This window comes from Anomaloglossus baeobatrachus, chromosome 9 (assembly GCF_048569485.1).
Source record: "Anomaloglossus baeobatrachus isolate aAnoBae1 chromosome 9, aAnoBae1.hap1, whole genome shotgun sequence".
Taxonomy (NCBI): domain Eukaryota; kingdom Metazoa; phylum Chordata; class Amphibia; order Anura; family Aromobatidae; genus Anomaloglossus; species Anomaloglossus baeobatrachus.
Window position 1 is genome coordinate 48,706,797 of NC_134361.1, and position 25,717 is coordinate 48,732,513.

At 51.9% G+C, this 25,717-nt stretch overlaps 1 protein-coding gene across 3 annotated transcripts in view; it reads right to left on the reverse strand.

Moving 5' to 3' along the window:
* Positions 1–25,717, reverse strand: part of TMLHE (trimethyllysine hydroxylase, epsilon) — a 79,649-nt gene that overhangs the window by 7,209 nt on the left and 46,723 nt on the right. For all 3 annotated transcript variants that reach the window (XM_075322631.1, XM_075322633.1, XM_075322632.1), the window contains 3 exons: positions 20,078–20,197; positions 18,768–19,004; positions 9,812–9,950 (listed from right to left, as the gene is read on the reverse strand). In XM_075322631.1, the coding sequence (XP_075178746.1) occupies positions 9,812–9,950; positions 18,768–19,004; positions 20,078–20,197 (496 nt within the window). The remainder of the gene's footprint in view (positions 1–9,811; positions 9,951–18,767; positions 19,005–20,077; positions 20,198–25,717) is intronic.

Below are 25,717 nucleotides of genomic sequence, written 5' to 3' on the forward strand. Positions count from 1 at the left end.
GCCTATGGGCTGTGTCGCTAACTATGTTGTTGTAACGGTGTCAAACACACCGATACATCCTGCGCAGCGGGAAACAAAGGACCAAAGAATGGTCCTGAACGACTTGTAGCGATCAGCGATCTCACAGCGGGGGCCAGGTCGCAAATGCGTGTCACACACTGCAATGTCGCTAGGGAGGTCGCTAATACGTCACAAAACCGGTGACCTTACAGCGATATCGCTAGCGATGTTGCAGTGTGTAAAACGGCCCTTAGGCCTTCGCCTCCTGAGGTTATCTTCAAATCCATGGACAACTTTATAGCTTCTATCTGTTGCTGCCTTCCTGAGAAAACAGCATTTTAATTCATATGGAAATTAGGCTTCAAGTGCTCTAGAGGTGTCAGCACTTCCCTAGCCTTTGTCTCCTGAGATTGTTTTCCTGACAAATCAGCGTTTAAATCCTTATTACCCACTGTGGGTGCTATGAACATAAATTCCACAGGAAGACCTAAGATATCATTATAACTCACTAACTTCCCATTGAATTAAAAGTAATGTCTGAAAAATAAACTCTCACAAACATACACAGGCATACAGCTCTTTTAAATATAAATCCATCAACACCTTTATCGTCACTGTTGCTGCATTCCCGACAAATCAGCATTTAAATTCATGAGGTGTTAAGTGCTATAAGTGTGATAGAGCAATGAAGTGACTTCTGCCTCTCAAGGTTGTTTTCCCGCCCAGAACCTGCTTCTTTAGCTTTAGTCGGATTTCCTTGCCTAGTGCGCCTGACGTCATACAGACATCAGCTATCAAACTAAATAGGCTGGTGCTGGGTGGGAAACATCCTTGAGAGGCAGAAATCACTTCAGTGCTCTTTCATACTCTTCGTGGATTTAAATACTGATTTCTGGGGAATGCAGCAACAGATAGAAGATATAAAAGGTGTTGATGGATTTAGATTTCACAGAGCTGTAAACTCATGTATCTGGTTTTTGGTGGTTGATTTTACTAACAGATTAGTTTTAATTCATTGGGAAATCAAGTGCATTATATGGATATCTTAGGTCCTCCTGTGGAATGTATGCTCTTAGCAGCCACAGTGGGTAATAATGAGGGTCCCAAATGGTGGTCTTCATAATAGTCATCATTCTTTAAAATTGACTAAAACTGGGATTGACACCAGGGCAAATGCATTTTATATGGTTTTCCCTGATAGGAGGAGTGTCTAGGTAAATGGACTGTTTTTCTCTTTCATTGAAAATATAGGATACTTCAAAGAATAGGATTTTAACGGGTTTGTCCGAAATTAGAGAAAAATGTCTGCTTTCATCCAAATGCAGTGTGATGCCCATCGATGGGTTGTATCTGGTATCGCAGCTTAGGTCTATTGAAATGAATAGGACTGAGATGTAATACCACACACAACCTTTAGACAGCGGTGGCGCTGTTACAGAAAGATTTCTTTTCTAATCCTAAACAAGCCTGTTTCAATGCAACATTTCATATATTCATTCATACAATCCTTCCCCTAAAAAGGTAAGACAAAAACTATAAGACCAACTAAAAAGGTAAACGAAATCCTGGATGCATACTTCAGAAAAGAGCACCACACATGTTTACAGGCTGTGCATGGTATTAAAGCTCTGCTGTTCACTTCAATGGACAATTATGGAACAGTTTGTAATGCTGTACTGCCCTTTTGCCCAATATTCCTGGAAGTCTGTACTTCCCACAGTGATGGACGTCACTTATTCGCCTTCTTCATCAGAACCTCCATAGACAACAATCACAAATTAAGTATAAAGTGTACTTTCAACAAAAGTTGCATCAATCAATACAACAGGTGAGAATAAGAAACTTTGTAATATATGGTGACCAAAAAGGTGTCTCCTTTCTCCTTATTCTATGAAGAGGGAAGGTGAGGAGGAAGCGTGATGAGCAAGAGTGAGGGGCATACACAAAAAGATTGTGCTGAGCCATCCAACAAGTCTTTTACCTCCCTCCAGAGCTGGATTAATACCTACACTGCTCAGTACTGATCTACAAATACATGTTTCTGCTGCTTCTGCCTATGTGCTAGGTAAGGAAAGAAGAGCAGGAATCCCTCTCTGCGTGCTGTGCTGATGATAGAGATCTTAGCAGCTCGTCTCTTCCCTCCAGCTCAGAGTGAATTGCAAATTAACAGTTAGAGCCGGAAAGAAGGGAATTTTGTTTACTTACCGTAAATTCCTTTTCTTCTAGCTCCTATTGGGAGACCCAGACAATTGGGTGTATAGCTTCTGCCTCCGGAGGCCACACAAAGTATTACACTTTAAAAAGTGTAACCCCTCCCCTCTGCTATACACCCTCCCGTGCATCACGGGCTCATCAGTTTTGGTGCCAAAGCAGGAAGGAGGAAACTTATAAATTGGTCTAAGGTAAATTCAATCCGAAGGATGTTCGGAGAACTGAAAACCATGAACCAAAAGAACAATTCAACATGAACAACATGTGTACACAAAAGAACAACAGCCCGAAGGGAACAGGGGCGGGTGCTGGGTCTCCCAATAGGAGCTAGAAGAAAAGGAATTTACGGTAAGTAAACAAAATTCCCTTCTTCTTTGTCGCTCCATTGGGAGACCCAGACAATTGGGATGTCCAAAAGCAATCCCTGGGTGGGTAAAAGAATACCTCGATAAAAAGAGCCGAAAAATGGCCCCCTCTTACAGGTGGGCAACTGCCGCCTGAAGGAGTCGCCTACCTAGGCTGGCATCTGCCGAATCATCGGCATGCACCTGATAGTGTTTCGTGAAAGTGTGCAGACTCGACCAGGTAGCCGCCTGACACACCTGCTGAGCCGTAGACTGGTGTCGCAATGCCCAGGAAGCACCGACGGCTCTGGTAGAATATTCCTTCAGCCCTGCAGGAATCGGAAGCCTAAAAGAACGGTAGGCTTCAAGAATCGGTTCCTTGATCCACCGAGCCAAGGTTGACTTGAAAACCTGAAATCCCTTACTCTTGCCTGTGATAAGGACAAGAGCGCATCAGACCGGCGCAGGGGCGCTGTGCGAGAAATGTAGAGCCGGAGTGCTCTCACCAGATCTAATAAATGCAAATCCTTTTCACCTTGGTAAACTGGATGCGGACCCAAAAAGGGTAAGACGATATCCTGATTGAGATGAAACGGGGATACCTTAAGCTGGTGTCACACTAAACGACAGCGACAACGACGTCGCTGTTACGTCACCATTTTCGGTGACGTAACAGCGACCTTGTAAGTCGCTGTTATGATCGCTGCTTAGCTGTCAAACACAGCAGAAGCAGCGATCATAAGGTCGCTGTGCTACATGTTCAGAGAGCAGGGAGCCGCGCTTAGCGCTGGCTCCTTGCTCTCCTGCAGCACACATCGGGTTAATTAACCCGATGTGTGCTGCAGCTACATGTCACAGTGCAGAGAGCAGGGAGCCGCGCGCACTGCTTAGCGCTGGCTCCTTGCTCTCCTTGCTACAGTATACATAGGGTTAATTACCCGATGCATACTGCAGCCACATGTGCACAGAGCAGGAGCCGGCACTGGCAGCAAGAGCGGCGGAGGCTGGTAACCAGCGTAAACATCGGGTAACCAGGGAAAGGTCTTCCCTTGGTTACCCGATGTTTACGCTGGTTACAGCTTACCGCAGCTGCCAGTGCCGGCTCCTGATCGCTTCATTTCATCGCTCTCTCGCTGTCACACACAGCGATGTGTGTGTCACAGCGGGAGAGTGACGACCAAAAAATGAAGCTGGACATTCAGCAACGACCGGCGACCTCACAGCAGGGGCCAGGTCGTTGCTGGATGTCACACACAGCGACAGCGACGGGACGTCGCTGCAACGTCACAGAAAATGGTGACGTAGCAGCGACGTCGTTGTCGTCGTCGTTATGTGTGACACCAGCTTTAGGGAGAAAGTCCGGGACCGGACGTAGAACCACCCTATCCTGGTGAAACACCAGGAAGGGGGCTTTGCATGACAGCGCTGCTAGCTGAGACACTCTTCTGAGTGATGTGACTGCCACTAGGAAGGCCACCCTTTGCGAAAGGCGAGATAGAGAGATGCCGCATCGGCTCGAAAAGTGGCTTCTAAAGAGTCGTCAGCACCCTGTTAAGATCCGAGGGTGTTAACGGACGCTTGTAAGGTGGGACCGGAAAGCGCCGATACTTGTCCCTTGAGAGAGCCGAGAGACAAGCCCTTGTCCATTCCGGATTGAAGGAAAGAAAGAAAAGTGGGCAAGGCAAACGGCCAGGGAGTAAAACCCTGATCAGAGCACCAGGATAAGAAAATCCTCCAAGTCCTGTGATAGATCTTGGCAGATGTTGGTTTCCTGGCCTGTCTCATGGTGGCAATGACATCTGGAGATATCCCTGATGACGCTAGGAGCCAGGACTCAATGGCCACACAGTCAGGTTTAGAGCCGCAGAATTCAGAAGGAAATATGGCCCTTGAGGCAGCAAGTCTGGTCGGTCTGGGAGTGTCCACGGTTGACCCACCGTGAGGTGCCACAGATCCGGGTACCACGATCACTTCGGCCAGTCTGGAGCAACGAGGATGGCGCGGCGACAGTCTGACCTGATCTTGCGTAACACTCTGGGCAGTAGTGCCAGAGGAGGAAAAACATAAGGCAGTCGAAACTGCGACCAGTCGTGAACTAGCGCGTCTGCCGCCAGAGCTCTGTGATCCTTGGACCGAGCCATGAATGCCGGGACTTTGTTGTTGTGCCGAGACGCCATTAGATCGACGTCCGGCGGTCCCCAGCGGCAACAGATCTCTAGAAACACGTCCGGGTGAAGAGACCATTCCCCTGCGTCCATGCCCTGGCGACTGAGAAAATCTGCTTCCCCGTTTTCTACGCCCGGGATGTGAACTGCGGAGATGGTGGAGGCTGTGGCTTCCGCCCACAGCCGAATTCGCCGAACGGCTCGGAAGGCTTGACGACTGCGCGTGTGCCGCCCTGGTGGTTGATGTACGCAACCGCCGTGGCGTTGTCCGACTGAATTCGGATCTGCCTGCACTCGAGCCACCGCTGGAACACCTTTAGGGCTAGATCCACTGCCCTTATCTCCAGAACATTGATCTGAAGGGAGGACTCTGTCGGAGTCCAGGTTCCCTGAACCGAGTGGTGGAGGAAGACCGCTCCCCGCCCTGACAGACTCGCGTCAGTCGTGACCACAGCCTCAGCTGGGGGCCGGAAGGATTTTTCCTCCGCCCAGGAAGTGGAAAGAAGACACCACTGAAGAGAGGTTTTGCTGCAAGGGAAAGAGAGACGTTCTTGTCTAGGGACGTCGACCTCCTGTCCCATTTGCGGTGTCCGATAGAATCGGACGCAGACGAAACTGCGCAAGGGAACTGCCTCCCTTGCTGCCACCATCTTCCTTAGAAAGTGCATGAGGCGCCTCAAGGGGTGACTGGGCCCGAAGGAGAGATTGCACCCCTGTCTGTAGTGAACGCTGACTATGCAGCGGAAGCTTCACTATCGCTGAGAGAGTATGAAACTCCATCCCGAGGCAAGTCAGTGATTGGGTCGGTGTCAGTTTTAACCTTGGAAATTTGATGATCCACCCGAACCCCTGGAGAGTCTCCAGAGCAATGGTCAGGTTGAGTTGACATGCCACCCAGGAGGGTGTCTTGACTAGAAGATCGTCTCGGTAAGTGATCACCGAGTGGCCCTTGTAGGACCGCCACCAGTGCTGCCATGACCTTGGTGAAGACCCGTGGGGCTGTCGCCAGGCCGAATGGCAGTGCCACGAACTGAAGTGTTCGTCCCTGATGGCGAAACGCAGAAAGCGTTGAAGCTCGGGTGCGATCGGCACATGGAGATAAGCATCCTTGATGTCAATTGATGCTAGGAAGTCTCCTTGTGACATCGAGGCTTCAGAGTGTTCACCGCCTGAAAAAGTGCATCGGCTCGCTCGGGGGGCGGAGATGTTTTGAAGAAACGAGTCGGAGGACGAGAGCAGAGCTCTATCCTGTAACCGTGAGACAGAATGTCTCTCACCCATCGGTCTTGGACATGTGGCCACCAGGCGTCGCAAAAGAGGGAGAGCCTGCCACCGACCGAGGACGCGGTCTTGGTGAGGCCGAAGTCATGAGGAAGCCGCCTTGTGACTTAGACCGCCATGCAGAAGAGTTCCTCTAGCCCTCCTCTGACCTGTTGGACGTGGAGGAACGGAACTTTGCTGAGGACCGAAATGACCGAAACCTTTGGACTGGGGCAAGGACGAGACCTTTCCCTTGGACTGTCTAGTGACTTCATCCAATTGCTCGCCAAACAAACGGTCGCCAGAAAATGGCAAACCGGTTAGAGAAGTTGAGATAGCTTGGAGTGCCCTCACGGCTGCGAAGGCTGGAGCAAAAGATGCGACTATGGCTTCATAGATGGATTTCATCATAAGCTTTATTTGTCAGTGGCATTCGTGAGAGATGGCATCTGCCACTAATACTACGGATCTAGCCGCCAGCCAAGAGACTGGAGAATCCACCCTGTGACACTGAGCCCAACCCTTAACAACGTCAGGGGGGAAAAGGGTAACGCGTGTCAATAAGGCGCTTAGTAAGCGTTTGTCCGTAAAGTTCTGTGCTTTTGGACGGCCCCTCTGGAGTTAGAGTGATCGAAACACGCACTCCTGATGAAGTCGGGGAAGGTTCCCAGCGGGCCCGCTTAGCCTATCAGAGGCCGCGGTCCGTGACGGAGTTCTCACCGTGGGATCTGGGTGTTACCCCAGGAGCCCCTTGTTGTACCGACCCAGAGGGACCCGGGAGCGATGAACTCACAGCTCCCAGGCCCTGTGTTATCGGTTGGACTGCAAGGCTTCCAGTATCTTAGCAGACCCTCTGTCCATAGACTGAGTCCTGGAATGTGAAAGCTACTCAGAGATTTGCTGATTCCAACATGCAAACTCTGTCCCTGTCATCTGTGCAGTGGAAACCGGCGGTACCACCTGGCCGAGGGTCCCACCAATGCCGGAGGCTCCGGCTGAGTGAGTGCCCTCGGGGCCAAGCATTGTACACAATGAGGGTATGTGGAACCTGCCTGTAATATAGCCGCACAAGAGGTACAGGTTGTAAAATAAGCCAGTACCTTGGCACCCTTACTCTTTAAGAGCAGACAACAGCATGTCGTCCGCAGAGTAATCAGTGAGGGTATACAGCCAAAAGCAAATAATGCTGCCGAACAGTGAGATCATATACCATATAAATAAACATATATATATATATATATACACACACTGCGGCACCAAGGGGGGTCAGCACCTGAAAACTGGTGCCCCACAGTGCTCAGTGAGGGGGAAGGAGGATACCAACGTATGCTCCAGCCCTCCCTGCCGACGTCCAGTCGGCCGTCCCGTTGTTACCCCTGACTGGCAGGCCCGAGAACAGAAGTATATGGTACTAGGCCGCAAGAGCCGGGGACTAAATTTAAAAACGCGGCCGGCAAACATGGCGCGGTCGGCGCGGTAGTCCCAGTCTCACAAAACACTCAGCAACCGCTGCGGCATTTGTAACACAGATGCTGCATGCACCGTCCCTCAGGGGACACAGAGTACCTTATGATGCAGGGCTCTGTCCCTGATGATGTCCAGTCTCCTGTCCGTCAGAATCCCCCAGGGGCTGCGGATGGAGCCCGGTCCCAGTGCATGGCGACCGGTTAGGATCCTCCTCTCTCAGAGCAGTGTTGAGCAGATTCTGAGATCCTCCACCGGCAGAATTATAACAATGGCTGCCGGCGTTCCGAGGGGAGGAGAGAGCCGTGGGCGGAACCGCAAAAGTGCGGGAACCTGGCCCATAGTTATCAGTGAGGGGGGCGGAGGACAGCGAAGTGTGCTCCAGCCCTCACTGTCGGCATCATACCGACCGTCCCGCCTTTCTCCCTGACTGGCAGGCTTTGGGGCGGGAGTTTAACACACTAGGCCGCAAAAGCCGGGGACTAAAGTAAAAACCGCGGCCGACAAACAGGCACGGTCGGCGCGGTAGTCCCAGACAAAAAATCCACACCGCAGTCGCAGCTGCGTCTGAGGCCAAGGTGCTTCATGCACCGTCCCAACGGGGACACAGAGTACCTGTAGATGCAGGGCCATGTCCCTGACGATACTCCGTCTCCTGTCCGGCAGATTCCCCCAGGGGCTGCGGAGGGAGCCCGGTCCCAGTGGCTGGATGACCGGTTAGGATCCCACTTCCCCAGAGCCCCTAAGGGATGGGGAAGGAAAACGGCATGTGGCTCCTGCCTGTGTACCCGCAATGGGTACCTCAACCTTAACAGCACCGCCGACTCAGTGGGGTGAGAAGGGAGCATGCCGGGGGCCCTGTTAGGGGCCCTCTTTTCTTCCATCCGATATAATCAGCAGCTGCTGCTGACTAAAATGTGGAGCATTGTGTGCATGTGTGCCTCCTTCAACACAAAGCATAAAAACTGATGAGCCCGTGATGCACGGGAGGGTGTATAGCAGAGGGGAGGGGTTACACTTTTTAAAGTGTAATACTTTGTGTGGCCTCCGGAGGCAGAAGCTATACACCCAATTGTCTGGGTCTCCCAATGGAGCGACAAAGAAAGGGGAAAACTGGAGAAGATACAAGCCATATAATGGGCAGAAATAGTGTTATTCTTCAAGAACACACATATGGCAGCTTATTCTGGAAAGTTATTTTAAATAACAATGACCCTTTAAAAGGGAACCTGTCATCAGAAATTTAGCTATAAAGCTAAAAGTTCCCCCCTCTGCAGCTCCTGGGCTGCATTCTAGGAAGCTTCCTATAGTTTTTGTGGCCCCTTTTATTCCAAAATAAAATACTTTACAAACTTGTGCCTTTTCGTATGCAAATTTCTTAAATCTTCCATGGGGGTGGGCTGCCTGATGTACGTTGCTGTCCTGCTGCCGATTTACGCCGCCCCCGAACGCTGAATTTCAAATCTCAGGACGCCGCCCCTGGGCGCCCGTGGTCCCGCGCATGCGCTGTGCTACTGTAGCGGTGCCGTGCACTGTGTGCACGTGTGACCGCTAGTGACACTTTGCACGGGCACGAGGTTATGGGCGGCGCTGTGAGTGTCATCAGCAAGTGCCGCCCATAACATCGTGACCGCACTTTCCCCTCTTCCTCCAGCATTCTGCGCAAGTGCTCGCTGGCCAGATGACCGGACGTCACCTCCTTCCCATCCTGCTCAGCAGCAGGAAATAGATGGGAGGAGCGGACGGAGCAGTCGGTGCCTGTGCAAAAGCGTCACCAGCGGTCACACGTGCACGGCACCACTACAGTAGCACAGGGCATGCGCGGGACCACGGGCGGTGTCCTGAGGTTTGAAATTCAGCGTTCGGGGGCGGCGTAAATCGGCAGGAGGACAGCAACGTACACCAGGCAGCCCGCCCCCATGGAAGATTTAAGAAATTTGCATACGAAAAAGGTACAAGTTTGTAAAGTATTTATTTTGGAATAAAAGGGGCCAGAAAAACTATAGGAAGCTTCCTAGAATGCAGCCCAGGAGCTGCAGAGGGGGAAACTTTTAGCTTTATAGCTAAATTTCTGATGACAGGTTCCCTTTAAAGGGGCTATAGGAACATAACAACAAGCGGTTTATAGCAGCTACGCAATGTTATGTCAGCATGATAACACATCCCTAAGGAAAAGTATAAGCAAGGCCCATTAGCCAAGAGAAGTGAAGGTGTACAAAACAAGTACATGTAGGTAAGCAATATTACATAATATCCCAATACTCACAGGACTGCACAGAATTTAATTCTGAGTCGATGACATAACAATTTCAGAATGTTATGGATTCACACTGTAAATTAAGATTTTTAGGTTTCCTCCCCACTCACCTTGCCTGGTTTTAATTTCACCCACAGCTCATTCTCAGGCTTCCTCAATTCTGTGGTGAGGGTGCGATGAGCAGAATACCATCGTCGCACTAGGTCATAGGGAACTGTATTAATGACGGCACGATCATAGTTGTTGTACCTGGAAAAATAATAAAAATATATTTATTTATATCTGTATGTGTGTATGTATATGTATGTGTGTGTGTATGTGTGTGTGTATATAATATATAGATTATATATATATATATATATATATATATATATATATATATATATATATATATATATATATATATATATATATATATATATATATATATATATATAAAGATAGATGTTGTTGTGTGCAGTTACCAAGTGTTTGTGTAGGGAGCTGTACATGTTTGTGCGTATATTTATGTATGCTGCGGTGTTTGTGTGTGTGCGGCGTTGTCTGTGTGTGTGTGTCGGGCGTTGTTTGTGCTTCCCAGTGTGTGTGTGTGTGTGTGTGTGTGTGTGTGTGTGTGTTTTTGGGGGGGGGGGGGGGGGGAGGTGTGCACCCCTCATCATGGTCCATCCCCCATGCTGCGCACCCCTCATCGTGCTCCATCCCCCATGCTGCGCACCTCCCATCGTGTTCCATCCCCCATGCTGCGCACCCCCCATCGTGCTCCATCGCCCATGCTGCGCACCCCCCATCGTGCTCCATCCCCCATGCTGCGCACCCCCCATCGTGCTCCATCCCCCATGCTGCGCACCCCCCATCGTGCTCCATCCCCCATGCTGCGCACCCCCCCATCGTGCTCCATCCCCCATGCTGCGCACCCCCCATCGTGCTACATCTCCCATGCGGCACACCCCCCATCGTGCTCCATCCTCCATGCTGCACACCCCCCATCGTGCTCCATCCCCCATGCTGGGGCCGCCGGGGGCGGGTCTGAGCGTGGCAACGTGTGCCGGGGGCGGGGCTGAGTGGGCGAGGCGTCAGCGTATGCCGGCTCCATGCACATGTGTACCGGGAGCTGGTGTACGCTGGTAACCATGATACACATCGGGTAACTAAGGGAAGCGCTTCCTATAGTTACGCTATGTGTATCATGGTTACCAGCGTACACTGGCTCCGTCACGATCCCAGCATCGCAAGGTTATGTCCGCCGGGGGCGGGGCCGAGTGTGCCAACGTGTGGTGGGGGCGAGCGGGCGAGGCGCCAGCGTATGCCGGCTCCCTGCACATGTGTACCAGGAGCCGGTGTACGCTGGAGCGGGCGATGCGTGCGGAGGGCCGGGGCGAGCGGGGGGCGGGGCCAGGCGAGCGGCCAATCCGTGGGGGGGCGGGGCCAGGCCGAGCCCAGCGGCCAATCCGACAGTTGTCACTGTAAGGACACTGTCACGGTGACACAATTTTGGAGCAAGACAGATAGACAGACAGACAGAATAAGGCAATTATATATATACTAGAAGGTGGCCCGATTCTACGCATCGGGTATTCTAGAATTTACGTATTGTGTAGTTCATGTATGATTTTTGTTATATATATATTATATATATAGATGTTGTTGTGTGTAGTTACCAAGTGTTTGTGTAGGGGCTGTACATGTTCTGGGTGTTGTCTGGGTGTGACGGGGGGTGAGAGCGGTGTTGTATGTGTGTTGCGTTGTTTGTGGAGCGCTGTGTGTCTGTAGCGTTGTGTGTGTGTTGCGCGGTTTGTGTGTGTGTGGTGTGTTTTGGGGGGAGGTATGTTTTGTGCAATGTGTGTGTTGTGCGGTATGTGCGTATATTTGTGTGTGCCGCGGTGTTTGTGTGTTGGGTGTTGTGTGTGTGCAGCGTTGTCTGTGTGTGTGGGTGTCTGTGTAGGGCAGTTGTTTGTGGTTTCCAGTGTGTGTGTGTGTGTGTGTGTGTGTGTGTGTGTGTGTGTGTGTGTGTGTGTGTGTGTGTGTGTGTGTGTGTGTTGGGGGGAGGTGCGCACTCCCAAACGTGCGCCATCCCCCATGCAGCGCACTCCCCATCGTGCTCCATCCCCCATGCAGCGCACTCCCCATCGTGCTCCATCCCCTATGCTGCGCACCCCCCATCGTGCTCCATCTCCCATGCTGCGCACTCCCAAACGTGCTCCATCCGCCATGCTGCGCACTCCCAAACGTGCTCCATCCGCCATGCTGCGCACTCCCAAACGTGCTCCATCCGCCATGCTGCGCACTCCCAAACGTGCTCCATCCGCCATGCTGCGCACTCCCAAACGTGCTCCATCCGCCATACTCCGCACTCCCCATCGTGCTCCATCCCCCATGCAGCGCACTCCCCATCGTGCTCCATCCCCTATGCTGCGCACCCCCCATCGTGCTCCATCTCCCATGCTGCGCACTCCCAAACGTGCTCCACCCGCCATGCTGCGCACTCCCAAACGTGCTCCATCCCCCATGCTGTGAACTCCCCATCGTGCTCCATCCCCGATGCTGCGCACCCCCCCATCATGCTCCATCCCCGATGCTGCGCACCCCCCCATCGTGCTCCATCCCCCATGCTGCACCAGCATCAGCCTCTCTGCCCCCAACATCAGCTTCTCTGCCCCCAGCATCAGCCTCTCTCCTCCCAGCATCAGCCTCTCTCCTCCCAGCATCAGCCTCTCATCCTAGCATCAGCCTCTCTCCTCCCAGCATCAGCCTCTCCTCTCTGTCCCCAGCATCAGCCTCTCTCCTCCCAGCCTTCCCCAGCATCAGCCTCTCTCCTCCCAGCCTCCCTCCTCCCACCCTCCCCCAGCATCAGCCTCCCTCTCCCAGCCTCCCCCAGCATCAGCCTCCCCCAGCATCAGCCTCTCTCTCAGCCTACCTCTCCCAGCCTCCCTCCTCCCAGCCTCTCAGCATCAGCCTCCCTCTCCCAGCCTCCCCAAGCATCAGCCTCCACCAGCATCAGACTCTCTCCTTCCAGCCTCCCCCAGCATCAGCCTCCGCCAGCATCAGCCTCTCTCCTTCCAGCCTCCTCCAGCATCAGCCTCCCTCTCCCAGCCTTCCCCAGGATCAGCCTCTCTCCTCCCAGCCTCCGTCCTCCCAGCCTTCCCCAGCATCAGCTTTCCCCTCCCAGCCTCCCTCAGCATCAGCCTTCCCCAGCATCAGCCTCTCTCCTCCCAGCCTCAGCCTCTCTCCTTCCAGCCTCCCCCAGCATCAGCCTCTCTCCTTCCAGTCTCCCTCAGCATCAGCCTCCCTTTCCCAGCCTTCCCCAGGATCAGCCTCTCTCCTCCCAGCCTCCTTCCTCCCAGCCTCCCCCTCCCAGCCTCCCTCAGCATCAGCCTTCCACTCCCAGTCTCCCCCAGCATCAGCCTCCCCAAGCATCAGCCTCCACCAGCATCAGCCTCTCTCCTTCCAGCCTCCCCCAGCATCAGCCTCTCTCCTTCCAGCCTCCCTCAGCATCAGCCTCCCGTTCCCAGCCTTCCCCAGGATCAGCCTCTCTCCTCCCAGTCTCCTTCCTCCCAGCCTCCCCCTCCCAGCCTCCCTCAGCATCAGCCTTCCCCTCCCAGTCTCCCCCAGCATCAGCCTCCCCAAGCATCAGCCTCCACCAGCATCAGCCTCTCTCCTTCCAGCCTCCCCCAGCATCAGCCTCCCCAAGCATCAGCCTCCACCAGCATCAGCCTCCACCAGCATCAGCCTCCCTCGTCCCAGCCTCCCCCAGCATCAGCCTCTCTCCTCCCAGCATCAGCCTCTCTCATCCCAGCATCAGCCTCTCTCCTCCAGCATCAGCCTCTCTCCTCCCAGCATCAGCCTCTCCTCTCTGTCCCCAGCATCAGCCTCTCTCCTCCCAGCCTTCCCCAGCATCAGCCTCTCTCCTCCCAGCCTCCCCCAGCATCAGCCTCCCCCAGCATCAGCCTCCCCCAGCATCAGCCTCTCTTCTTCCAGCCTCCCCCAGCATCAGCCTCTCTCCTTCCAGCCTCCCCCAGCATCAGCCTCCCTCTCCCAGCCTTCCCCAGGATCAGCCTCTCTCCTCCCAGCCTCCGTCCTCCCAGCCTTCCCCAGCATCAGCTTTCCCCTCCAAGCCTCCCTCAGCATCAGCCTTCCACAGCATCAGCCTCTCTCCTCCCAGCCTCAGCCTCTCTCCTTTCAGCCTCCCCCAGCATCAGCCTCTCTCCTTCCAGCCTCCCTCAGCATCAGCCTCCCCTTCCCAGCCTTCCCCAGGATCAGCCTCTCTCCTCCCAGCCTCCTTCCTCCCAGCCTCCCCCAGCATCAGCCTTCCCCTCCCAGTCTCCCCCAGCATCAGCCTCCCCCTCCCAGCCTTCCCCATGATCAGCCTCTCTGCTCCCAGCCTCCTCCAGCACGCCGTGCTCCTCTGCCGACACTCACACACCCGATCGCATCCACTCACACACACCCGATCGCATACACTCACACACACCCGATCGCATACACTCACACACACAGACACTGACGATATCGCACATACGCGCTCACAGTCACAACATTCGGAGATACCACATGCTTCTGGCCATGTGATCCTCCGGCAGGTCCTGGAAGCTCACAGCACAGTATCGAGGCCGAGAAGCAAGCGATATCGCCGGATGCTGTGAGTGTGTGGATGCGATGTGTGTGTGAGGTGTGTGTGAGGTGTGTGTGAGGTGATTGTGAGAGTGAGTGCGATCTGATGTGTGTGTGTATGCGTGTGTGTGTGCTGTTATGTTTGTGCGTGTGGAACTCCCGCCGCTGCAGGACCTTGATTTGCTGGTAACTATGCAAGCATGGTTACCAGCGCATCACGTCCCCCGCTCGCACGGGAGCCCACACCAGCATACGGCGGCGGCGTACGCTGATGTGGGCTCCCGTTGGGGAGGGGGGAAAGGGGGGGGGGGGAGTACAGTACTCACCTGGGATTCGTGGCTCCGTGACCGTGTCAGTTCGGGCAATGCGGGGGGGGGGGGGGGGGGGGGGGGGGCGAGAGCTAACGTCTATTGCGTGAGGGGGGGGCGGGGCGTGGCGTGGGCGAGTTGCCAATGCCTGCAGGGTGCCGGGGCGAGAGGCCAATCTGTGGGGGGGGGGGGGCAGAGCCTGGGCGAGCGGCTGGCCAATCCGTGTGGGGGGCGCAGCCGGGGCCATGGCGAACCCAGCGGCCAATCAGCTTTGTGTCACCGTAAGGACATGTCACCGTGACACAATGTCACCGTGACACAATTTTGGAGCATGACAGACAGACAGAATAAGGCAATTATATATATAGATATATATATATAGATAAATTTATATATACACATTTATATATGTATATATTATATATACAGTTGCATATATATATATATATATATTCTAGATAGGGGGATATATATTTAGATAATATAGATTAGAAAAAAAAAAAAAAATATATATACTATATATTAGATGGGGAGATATATAATTTTTAGGTTTTTTTCTCTTTCAGTTTTTCCTTCAAAATATTGTTACCCCGATAAAGTCATAAAATGCTTTTTTTAACTTGTTTGGGCAGGGGAAACATTTCTAAAAACAAATAGAGAGAGAGATTTAATATATATATATATATATATATTATATATATATATATATATATATATATATATATATATATATATATATATATATATATATATACTAGAAGGTGGCCCGATTCTACGCATCGGGTATTCTAGAATTTACGTATTGTGTAGTTCATGTATGATTTTTGTTATATATATATATATATATATATATATATATATAGAGAGAGATGTTGTTGTCTGTAGTTACCAAGTGTTTGTGTAGGCGCTGTACATGTTCTGGGTGTTGTCTGGGTGTGACGGGGGGTGAGAGCGGTGTTGTATGTGTGTTGCGTGTGTTGTGTTGTTTGTGGAGCGCTGTGTGTCTGTAGCGTTGTGTGTGTGTTGCGCGGTTTGTGTGTGTGTGGTGTGTTTTGGGGGGAGGTATGTTTTGTGCAATGTGTGTGTTGTGCGGTATGTGCGTATATTTGTGTGTGCCGCGGTGTTTGTGTGTTGGGTGTTGTGTGTGTGCAGCGTTGTCTGTGTGTGTGGGTGTCTGTGTAGGGCAGTTGTTTGTGGTTCCCAGTGTGTGTGTGTGTGTGTGTGTGGCGTGTTGTGCAGTGCGCGCGCGTGTGTGTGTGTGTGTGTGTGTGTGTTGTGTGTGTGTGCATCAGCCTCTCTTCTCTCAGCCTACCTCTCCCAGCCTCCCTCCTCCCAGCCTCCCTCAGCATCAGCCTCCCTCTCCCAGCCTCCCCAGCATCAGCCTCCGCCAGCATCAGCCTCTCTCCTTCCAGCCTCCTCCAGCATCAGCCTCCCTCTCCCAGCCTTCCCCAGGATCAGCCTCTCTCCTCCCAGCCTCCGTCCTCCCAGCCTTCCCCAGCATCAGCTTTCCCCTCCCAGCCTCCCTCAGCATCAGCCTTCCCCAGCATCAGCCTCTCTCCTCCCAGCCTCAGCCTCTCTCCTTCCAGCCTCCCCCAGCATCAGCCTCTCTCCTTCCAGCTTCCCTCAGCATCAGCCTCCCCTTCCCAGCCTTCCCCAGGATCAGCCTCTCTCCTCCCAGCCTCCTTCCTCCCAGCCTCCTTCCTCCCAGCCTCCCTCAGCATCAGCCTTCTGCTCCCAGTCTCCCCCAGCATCAGCCTCCCCATGCATCAGCCTCCACCAGCATCAGCCTCTCTCCTTCCAGCCTCTCTCCTTCCAGCCTCCCCCAGCATCAGCCTCCCCTTCCCAGCCTTCCCCAGGATCAGCCTCTCTCCTCCCAGCCTCCTTCCTCCCAGCCTCCCTCTCCCAGCCTCCCTCAGCATCAGCCTTCCGCTCCCAGTCTCCCCCAGCATCAGCCTCCCCAAGCATCAGCCTCCACCAGCATCAGCCTCTCTCCTTCCAGCCTCCCCCAGCATCAGCCTCTCTCCTTCCAGCCTCCCTCAGCATCAGCCTCCCGTTCCCAGCCTTCCCCAGGATCAGCCTCTCTCCTCCCAGCCTCCTTCCTCCCAGCCTCCCTCAGCATCAGCCTTCCCCTCCCAGTCTCCCCCAGCATCAGCCTCCCCAAGCATCAGCCTCCACCAGCATTAGCCTCTCTCCTTCCAGCCTCCCCCAGCATCAGCCTCCCCAAGCATCAGCCTCCACCAGCATCAGCCTCCCTCGTCCCAGCCTCCCCCTCCCAGCCTCCCCCAGCATCAGCCTCTCTCCTCCCAGCCTTCCCCATGATCAGCCTCTCTGCTCCCAGCCTCCTCCAGCACGCCGTGCTCCTCTGCCGACACTCACACACCAGATCGCATCCACTCACACACACCCGATCGCATCCACTCACACACACCCGATCGCATCCACTCACACACACCCGATCGCATCCACTCACACACACCCGATCGCATCCACTCACACACACCCGATCGCATCCACTCACACACACCCGATCGCATCCACTCACACACACCCGATCGCATCCACTCACACACACCCGATCGCATCCACTCACACACACCCGATCGCATCCACTCACACACACCGATCGCATCCACTCACACACACAGACACTGACGATATCGCACATACGCGCTTATACTCACAACATCCGGGGATATCACATGCCTCTGGCCATGTGATCCTCCGGCAGGTCCTGGAAGATCACAACAGCACAGTATCGAGGCCGAGAAGCAAGCGATATCCCAGGATGTTGTGAGTATGTGGATGCGATGTGATGTGTGTGTGTGAGTGAGTGTGATCTGATTTGTGTGTGTGTGTGTGTGCTGTTATGTGTGTGCTGTTATGTGTGTGCTGTTATGTGTGTGCTGTTATGTGTGTGTGTGCTGTTATGTGTCTGTATTTTCCGCCGCTGCAGGACCTTGATGTGTGGATGCGATGTGATGTGTGTGTGTGTGAGTGAGTGTGATCTGATTTGTGTGTGTGTGTGTGCTGTTATGTGTCTGTATTTTCCGCAGCTGCAGGACCTTGATGTGTGGATGCGATGTGATGTGTGTGTGAGGTGTGTGTGAGAGTGAGTGTGAGCCGGTGTACACTGGTAACTATGATACACATCGGGTAACTAAGGGACCTTAGTTACCCGATGTGTATAATGGTTACCAGCTTTCACGGCCTCCGTGAAGATCCCAGCATCGCAAGGTTATGTCTGGCGCTGCCGGGATCCTGACGGAGCCGGTGTAGAAGCAAGCGATATCCCAGGATGTTGTGAGTGTGTGGATGTGATGTGTGAGGTGTGTGTGAGAGTGAGTGTGATCTGATGTGTGTGTGTACTCACCTGGGAATCGGGCCTCCGTGTCAGTTGGGGGAGAGCGAGCGTGCATTGCGTGAGGGGGGCGGGGCCTGCAGAGAGCCGGGGCGAGAGGCCAATCCGTGTGGGGGGGCGGGGCCATGGCGAGCCCAGCGGCCAATCAGCTTTGTGTCACCGTAAGGACACAATTTCGGAGCATGACAGACAGACAGACAGACAGACAGACAGACAGAATAAGGCAATTATATATATAGATATATATATATATATATATATATTATATATATATATATATATATATATTATATATTATATATATTTAAAAGAATGCCGCTATCAGCTTGAAAGCCTCTAAATAGTACCCATCCTCGCCCCCCTAAAAAAAAAAAAAAACACAACGATATTCATGCTCGATATACAAGAATAATTCTTACAGGAAGGGAGGGGAAAAAAAAAAAAAAAAAAAAAGCCTTTTTTGCCTTTACATTTTCATCTGATTAAAGGCAAAAAAACCCCAGCAAAGATATAAAAATTAGCAAGAAAAAAAATGGGCAAAAATTAAAAAAAATAAACAAAACATTTAAAATTGCACGTACAATAGGAACTAATGTATGCCTTGGCTTGAATGTGGTATGTGGTGGTCGTGAACTGTATAAATAAAAATAAAAACACATCAGAGCGGAGATATTTTACTGTCACTTTTCTGACTCTGACAAGCTACAAGTATGGAGGAGCCATGGACTAGCCAAGAGCAGTGGTCTGGTGTGCCGCAGCGTGTGGCTGGAGCGTAAGTACGGAGCCACTCACCTCATCATGTAAAGCTCCTTATTCCACGGATAAACATTTAATATCGGACCGATCCCCACCATGTGATTGTGAGTTCCTCCCACGTTTTCAATGTACTCGTGCTTCAGGGGGATGTTACTGAGGATCTCAAACTCTTCGGGGTGATGTTGCCGCACCTGCTCGGCACTGAAGAAGCCGTCCACCAGGAGAGTGCGCCCCCCGGTGCCTTCGTGCCGCAGGCAATGAAAAAGCTGCATCCTGCAACAGTTAATGCATGGATTAATAACAGAACAGCATAGTGATATAACAGGTCTCCAAAAATCAGAAAGGAAAAAATGAACCAAAATGCATGATAATAATGTAAAAGAACACAATGCTTTGTGTCCCAAATATCAGAGATTTTCCGTCAATGGAGCTGTGTGGAGTTTTATTTTTTTATGGGGTGAGCGGATGCTTTTATTGATGCCATCTTTGACTAAATATGAAATTATAATGGCTATCAATTTTTTTTTTTTTTGGGGAGGAAGGGAGTTTCAGAGTTTTTACTATATTATATTTTCATAAATTGGACCTCAATGGATGCAGGGATACCAAATGTGTATTTTCAATGTTTCAATAATAATAATATAATAATGTGTGTATAATATAATATAATATATTACACACACACACACTATATCTATATATCTTTATTATATAGTACCGTAGTGCCCCAGGTGGCCTTGAACTTGCGACTGTATTGTATTTGTTCTATATATTCTGAAATCCCCCCTCCCCCCTTCCTTCCCCCCCTTCCTTCCCATGGGATTGTGCATCTTAAATGCTACTTTCATAAATAGTTAATAGCAGCAATCAGAGCCTGGCTCAAGTTGCTGCTGTTGCATACAGATGCTGGTGTATAACACAGCCGACATTGCCAGGTATGGTACGGGTTCAGCTCTTACGCCTCAGTATATAAAAGGCATCCGACATAGGACGGGAAGGTAATAAATAAATTAAAAACAACTTTAAAATGGGAAAAATCATGTATGATTACTGGGGGAATGAGGGACTGAAGGGGCTCCCACTAATTCCAAGACCAAGGGCCCTAGAAATCCCTGACATGACTGCAATATGTGTGCACAATTGTGATTGCTGCACCACTACATGTCTATGGGAGCGGATGCCATATATGTGAAACCCACTGAAGTGAATGGAGCGATGGTCACACAAATGTACTATCGCTCCATTCACACAGAGGATTGGGACCTATGGTCTTAAAATTAATCAGGGGCAGGTGATCCATTCCTATACAATAGTGCTACAATAATTTGCAAGCAAAATCATCTTACCCACAAGGCTCCTGAAAGTAAGTGGTGTCTGTATGACGGTCCAGGGCGAGTTTGGTATATGCGGTGTCTCCCCGTGAGAAATCAGAAGTGAGGTCCCACATTTTACCATAAATGGTCTCTCTGCAGAAACAGTAAATGCAGACGTAAGAATGACTGTAATCTGTAATATACTACTACATTATAACCTTGTGACAGGAGCTGTGCAGTCATCATCAGTGACTGTAATAGGAGTTTTTCTCCTGCCTTCCCTGTGAAGAACTGGAGTGGTACTGTGTATACAATTTCATCACAGAGGAACTTTTGGAAACGGAGATGGTGACCCCATAACGACGACATAAAGGCATGTAATTTTCAGGTGGTGGTGGAGGGGTGTCAACAGGGGACACATGACCTAACTGAAGAGATGAATAGCTTGAATTTCCAGATAGATGGAAACAACTAAATGAGGAAGAAGGGAATTTTGTTTACTTACCGTAAATTCCTTTTCTTCTAGCTCCAATTGGGAGACCCAGACAATTGGGGTGTATAGCTATGCCTCCGGAGGCCACACAAAGTATTACACTAAAAGTGTAAAGCCCCTCCCCTTCTGCCTATACACCCCCCGTGCTCACGGGCTCCTCAGTTTTGGTGCAAAAGCAAGAAGGAGGAAAAAATTATAATTGGTTTAAAGTAACTTCAATCCGAAGGAATATCGGAGAACTGAAACCATTCAACATGAACAACATGTGTACACAAAAAACAGGGGCGGGTGCTGGGTCTCCCAATTGGAGCTAGAAGAAAAGGAATTTACGGTAAGTAAACAAAATTCCCTTCTTTGTCGCTCCATTGGGAGACCCAGACAATTGGGACGTCCAAAAGCAGTCCCTGGGTGGGTAAATAATACCTCATAATAGAGCCGTAACCGGCTCCGTCCTACAGGTGGGCAACCGCCGCCTGAAGGACTCGCCTACCTAGGCTGGCATCTGCCAAAGCATAGGTATGCACCTGATAGTGTTTCGTGAAAGTGTGCAGGCTCGACCAGGTAGCTGCCTGACACACCTGCTGAGCCGTAGCCTGGTGCCGCAAAGCCCAGGACGCTCCCACGGCCCTGGTAGAATGGGCCTTCAGCCCTGAGGGAACCGGAAGCCCGGAGGAACGATAAGCCTCAAGAATTGGTTCCTTGATCCACCGAGCCAGGGTTGACTTGGAAGCTTGTGTCCCTTTACGCTGGCCAGCGACAAGGACAAAGAGTGCATCCGAGCGGCGCAGGGGCGCCGTACGAGAAACGTAGAATCTGAGTGCTCTCACCAGATCTAACAAGTGCAAATCCTTTTCACATTGGTGAACTGGATGAGGACAAAAAGAGGGTAAGGAGATATCCTGATTGAGATGAAAGGGGGATACCACCTTAGGGAGAAATTCCGGAACCGGACGCAGCACCACCTTGTCCTGGTGAAACACCAGGAAGGGGGCTTTGCATGACAGCGCTGCTAGCTCAGACACTCTCCGAAGCGAAGTGACTGCTACTAGGAAAACCACTTTCTGCGAAAGGCGTGAGAGAGAGATATCCCTCATTGGCTCGAACGGTGGTTTCTGAAGAACCATCAGCACCCTGTTCAGATCCCAGGGTTCTAACGGACGCTTGTAAGGAGGTACGATGTGACAAACCCCCTGCAGGAACGTGCGAACCTGTGGAAGTCTGGCTAGGCGCTTCTGAAAAAAGACAGAGCGCAGAGACTTGTCCCTTAAGGGAGCCTAGTGACAAACCCTTTTCTAATCCGGATTGAAGGAAGGACAGAAAAGTGGGCAAGGTAAACGGCCAGGGAGAAACACCCTGAGCAGAGCACCACGACAGGAATATTTTCCACGTCCTGTGGTAGATCTTGGCGGACGTTGGTTTCCTAGCCTGTCTCATGGTGGCAATGACCTCTTGAGATAATCCTGAAGACGCTAGGATCCAGGACTCAATGGCCACACAGTCAGGTTCAGGGCCGCAGAATTCAGATGGAAAAACGGCCCTTGAGACAGCAAGTCTGGTCGGTCTGGTAGTACCCACGGTTGGCCGACCGTGAGATGCCACAGATCCGGGTACCACGACCTCCTCGGCCAGTCTGGAGCGACGAGGATGGCACGGCGGCAGTCGGCCCTGATCTTGCGTAACACTCTGGGCAACAGTGCCAGAGGAGGAAACACATAAGGGAGTTGAAACTGCGACCAATCCTGAACTAAGGCGTCTGCCGCCAGAGCTCTGTGATCTTGAGACCGTGCCATGAACGTCGGGACCTTGTTGTTGTGCCGGGACGCCATTAGGTCGACATCCGGCATGCCCCAGCGGCAACAGATCTCCTGAAACACGTCCGGGTGAAGGGACCATTCCCCTGCATCCATGCCCTGGCGACTGAGAAAGTCTGCTTCCCAGTTTTCTACGCCCGGGATGTGAACTGCGGATATGGTCGAGGCTGTGGCTTCCACCCACAGCAGAATCCGCCGAACCTCCTGGAAGGCTTGCCGACTGCGTGTCCCGCCTTGGTGGTTGATGTATGCCACCGGTGTGGAGTTGTCCGACTGAATTCGGATCTGTTTGCCTTTCAGCCACGGCTGGAACGCTTTTAGGGCAAGATACACTGCCCTTATCTCCAGAACATTGATCTGAAGGGAGGACTCTGTCTGAGTCCAAGTCCCCTGAGCCCTGTGGTGGAGAAAGACCGCTCCCCACCCTGACAGGCTCGCGTCCGTCGTGACCACAGCCCAGGATGGGGGCAGGAAGGATTTCCCCTCCGACAGAGAAGTGGGAAGAAGCCACCACTGAAGGGAAGCTTTGGCTGCCCGAGAAAGGGAGACGTTCCTGTCGAGGGACGTCGACTTCCTGTCCCATTTGCGGAGAATGTCCCATTGAAGTGGGCGCAGATGAAACTGCGCAAAAGGAACTGCCTCCATTGCTGCCACCATCTTCCCTAGGAAGTGCATGAGGCGCCTAAGGGGGTGTGACTGACCATGAAGGAGAGATTGCACCCCTGTCTGTAGTGAGCGCTGTTTGTTCAGCGGAAGCTTCACTATTGCTGAGAGAGTATGAAACTCCATGCCAAGATATGTCAGTGATTGGGCCGGTGTCAGATTTGACTTTGGAAAATTGATGATCCACCCGAAACTCTGGAGAGTTTCCAGAGCAATGTTCAGGCTGTGTTGGCATGCCCCTTGAGAGGGTGCCTTGACAAGTAGATCGTCTAAGTAAGGGATCACCGAGTGTCCCTGAGAGTGTAGGATTGCCACCACTGTTGCCATGACCTTGGTGAAGACCCGTGGGGCTGTTGCCAGGCCAAAAGGTAGTGCCACGAACTGAAGGTGTTCGTCCCCTATGGCGAAGCGCAGGAAGCGCTGATGCTCTGGTGCAATCGGTACGTGGAGATAAGCATCTTTGATGTCTATTGATGCCAGGAAATCTCCTTGGGACATTGAGGCGATGACGGAGCGGAGCGATTCCATCCGGAACCGCCTGGTTTTCACATGCTTGTTGAGCAGCTTTAGGTCCAGAACGGGACGGAAGGATCCGTCCTTTTTTGGCACCACGAACAAGTTGGAGTAAAAACCGTGACCCCGTTGCTGAAGAGGAACCGGGATCACCACTCCTTCCTCCTTCAGGGTGCCCACCGCCTGCATAAGAGCCTCGGCTCTGTCGGGGGGTGGAGATGTTCTGAAGAAACGAGTCGGAGGACGAGAGCTGAACTCTATCCTGTAACCGTGAGATAGAATGTTTCTCACCCATCGGTCTTTTACTTGTGGCAGCCAGGCGTCGCAAAAGCGGGAGAGCCTGCCACCGACCGAGGATGCGGTTTGAGGAGGCCGAAAGTCATGCGGAGGCCGCTTTGGGAGCGGTTCCTCCGGCGGTCTTCTTAGGACGTGACTTAGACCGCCATGCATCGGAGTTCCTCTGATCTTTCTGAGGCCTTTTGGACGAGGAAAATTGAGACCTTCCCGCGGTCCGAAAGGACCGAAACCTCGATTGTACCTTCCGTGGTTGAGGTCTGTTTGGTTTGGACTGGGGTAAGGATGAATCCTTTCCCTTGGATTGTTTAATGATTTCATCCAATCGCTCACCAAACAAGCGGTCGCCAGCCAATGGCAAACCGGTTAAGAACTTTTTGGAAGCAGAGTCTGCCTTCCATTCACGTAGCCACATGGCCCTGCGGAGTACCACCGAGTTGGCGGATGCCACCGCCGTACGGCTCGCAGAGTCCAGGATAGCATTAATGGCGTAGGACGCAAACGCCGACGCCTGATTGGTTAAGGACACCACTTGCGGGGCAGATGTACGTGTTACTGCATTAATCTGCGCCTGACAAGCTGAGATAGCTTGGAGTGCCCATACGGCAGCGAATGCTGGGGCAAAAGACGCGCCTATAGCTTCATAGATGGATTTCAACCATAGTTCCATCTGTCTGTCAGTGGCATCTTTGAGTGAAGCCCCATCTTCCACTGCAACTATGGATCTAGCCGCCAGTCTGGAGATTGGAGGATCCACCTTGGGACACTGAGTCCAGCCCTTGACAACCTCGGGGGGGAAGGGATAACGTGTGTCCTTAAGACGCTTGGAAAAACGCTTGTCTGGACAGTCTCGGTTTTTCTGGATTGCCTCTCTGAAGTCAGAGTGATCCAGAAACATATTTAATGTACGCTTTGGAAACCTGAAACGGAATTTCTCCTGAGAAGCAGACTCCTCAATTGTAGGAGCTGGGGGAGAAATATCCAACACCTGATTGATGGTCGCTATAAGGTCATTCACTACTGCGTCACCTTCAGGCGTATCTAGGTTGAGAGCGGCTTCAGGATCAGAATCCTGATCTGATACCTCCGCTTCATCCTCCAGAGAGTCCCCCTGCTGGGACCCTGAACAGTGTGATGAGGTGGAGGGAATTTCCCAGCGACCCCGCTTGGTCGGCCTGGGACTGCGGTCCGTGTCAGAGACCTCACCCTGGGACCTATGGGATACCCCAGGGGCACTTTGCTGTTCCAATTGAGGGGGACCAGGGGTCAAGGATTGGATAGAGCCCGGGGCCTGAATCACCGGTCTGGACTGTAATGCTTCCAGTATTTTAGCAGACCATTTATCCATAGTCTCAGACAGTTTGTCAGCAAAGGCTGCAAACTCCGTCCCTGTCACCTGGACAGTGGTAGCAGGTGGATCCACCTGGGCCACCAGTCGCAGAGGCTCCGGCTGAGTAAGTGCCACAGGGGCCGAGCATTGCACACAATGAGGGTCAGTGGAACCTGCCGGTAGTACAGCTGTACATGAGGTACAAGTTGCAAAGTACGCCTGTGCTTTGGCACCCTTGCTTTTTGCAGATGACATGTTGTCTCCTCTGAGAACAACCAGGAGGGTATATAGCCAAAAATCAACAGAGCGACCGTACAGTGCAATGTATAGCCTATAAGCCTATATATATATATATATATATATATATATATATATATATATATATATATATATATATATATATATATATATATATATATATATATATATATATATATATATATATATATATATACACACTTCGGTACTCAGTGGGGCCAGCACCATAGGTGCTGCTTACCGACCGCTCAAAGCAGTTGTGTGGTCACCGGATTCCCTGCCTGGGTCTCCCTGTGTTGTCTCTCCTCTCC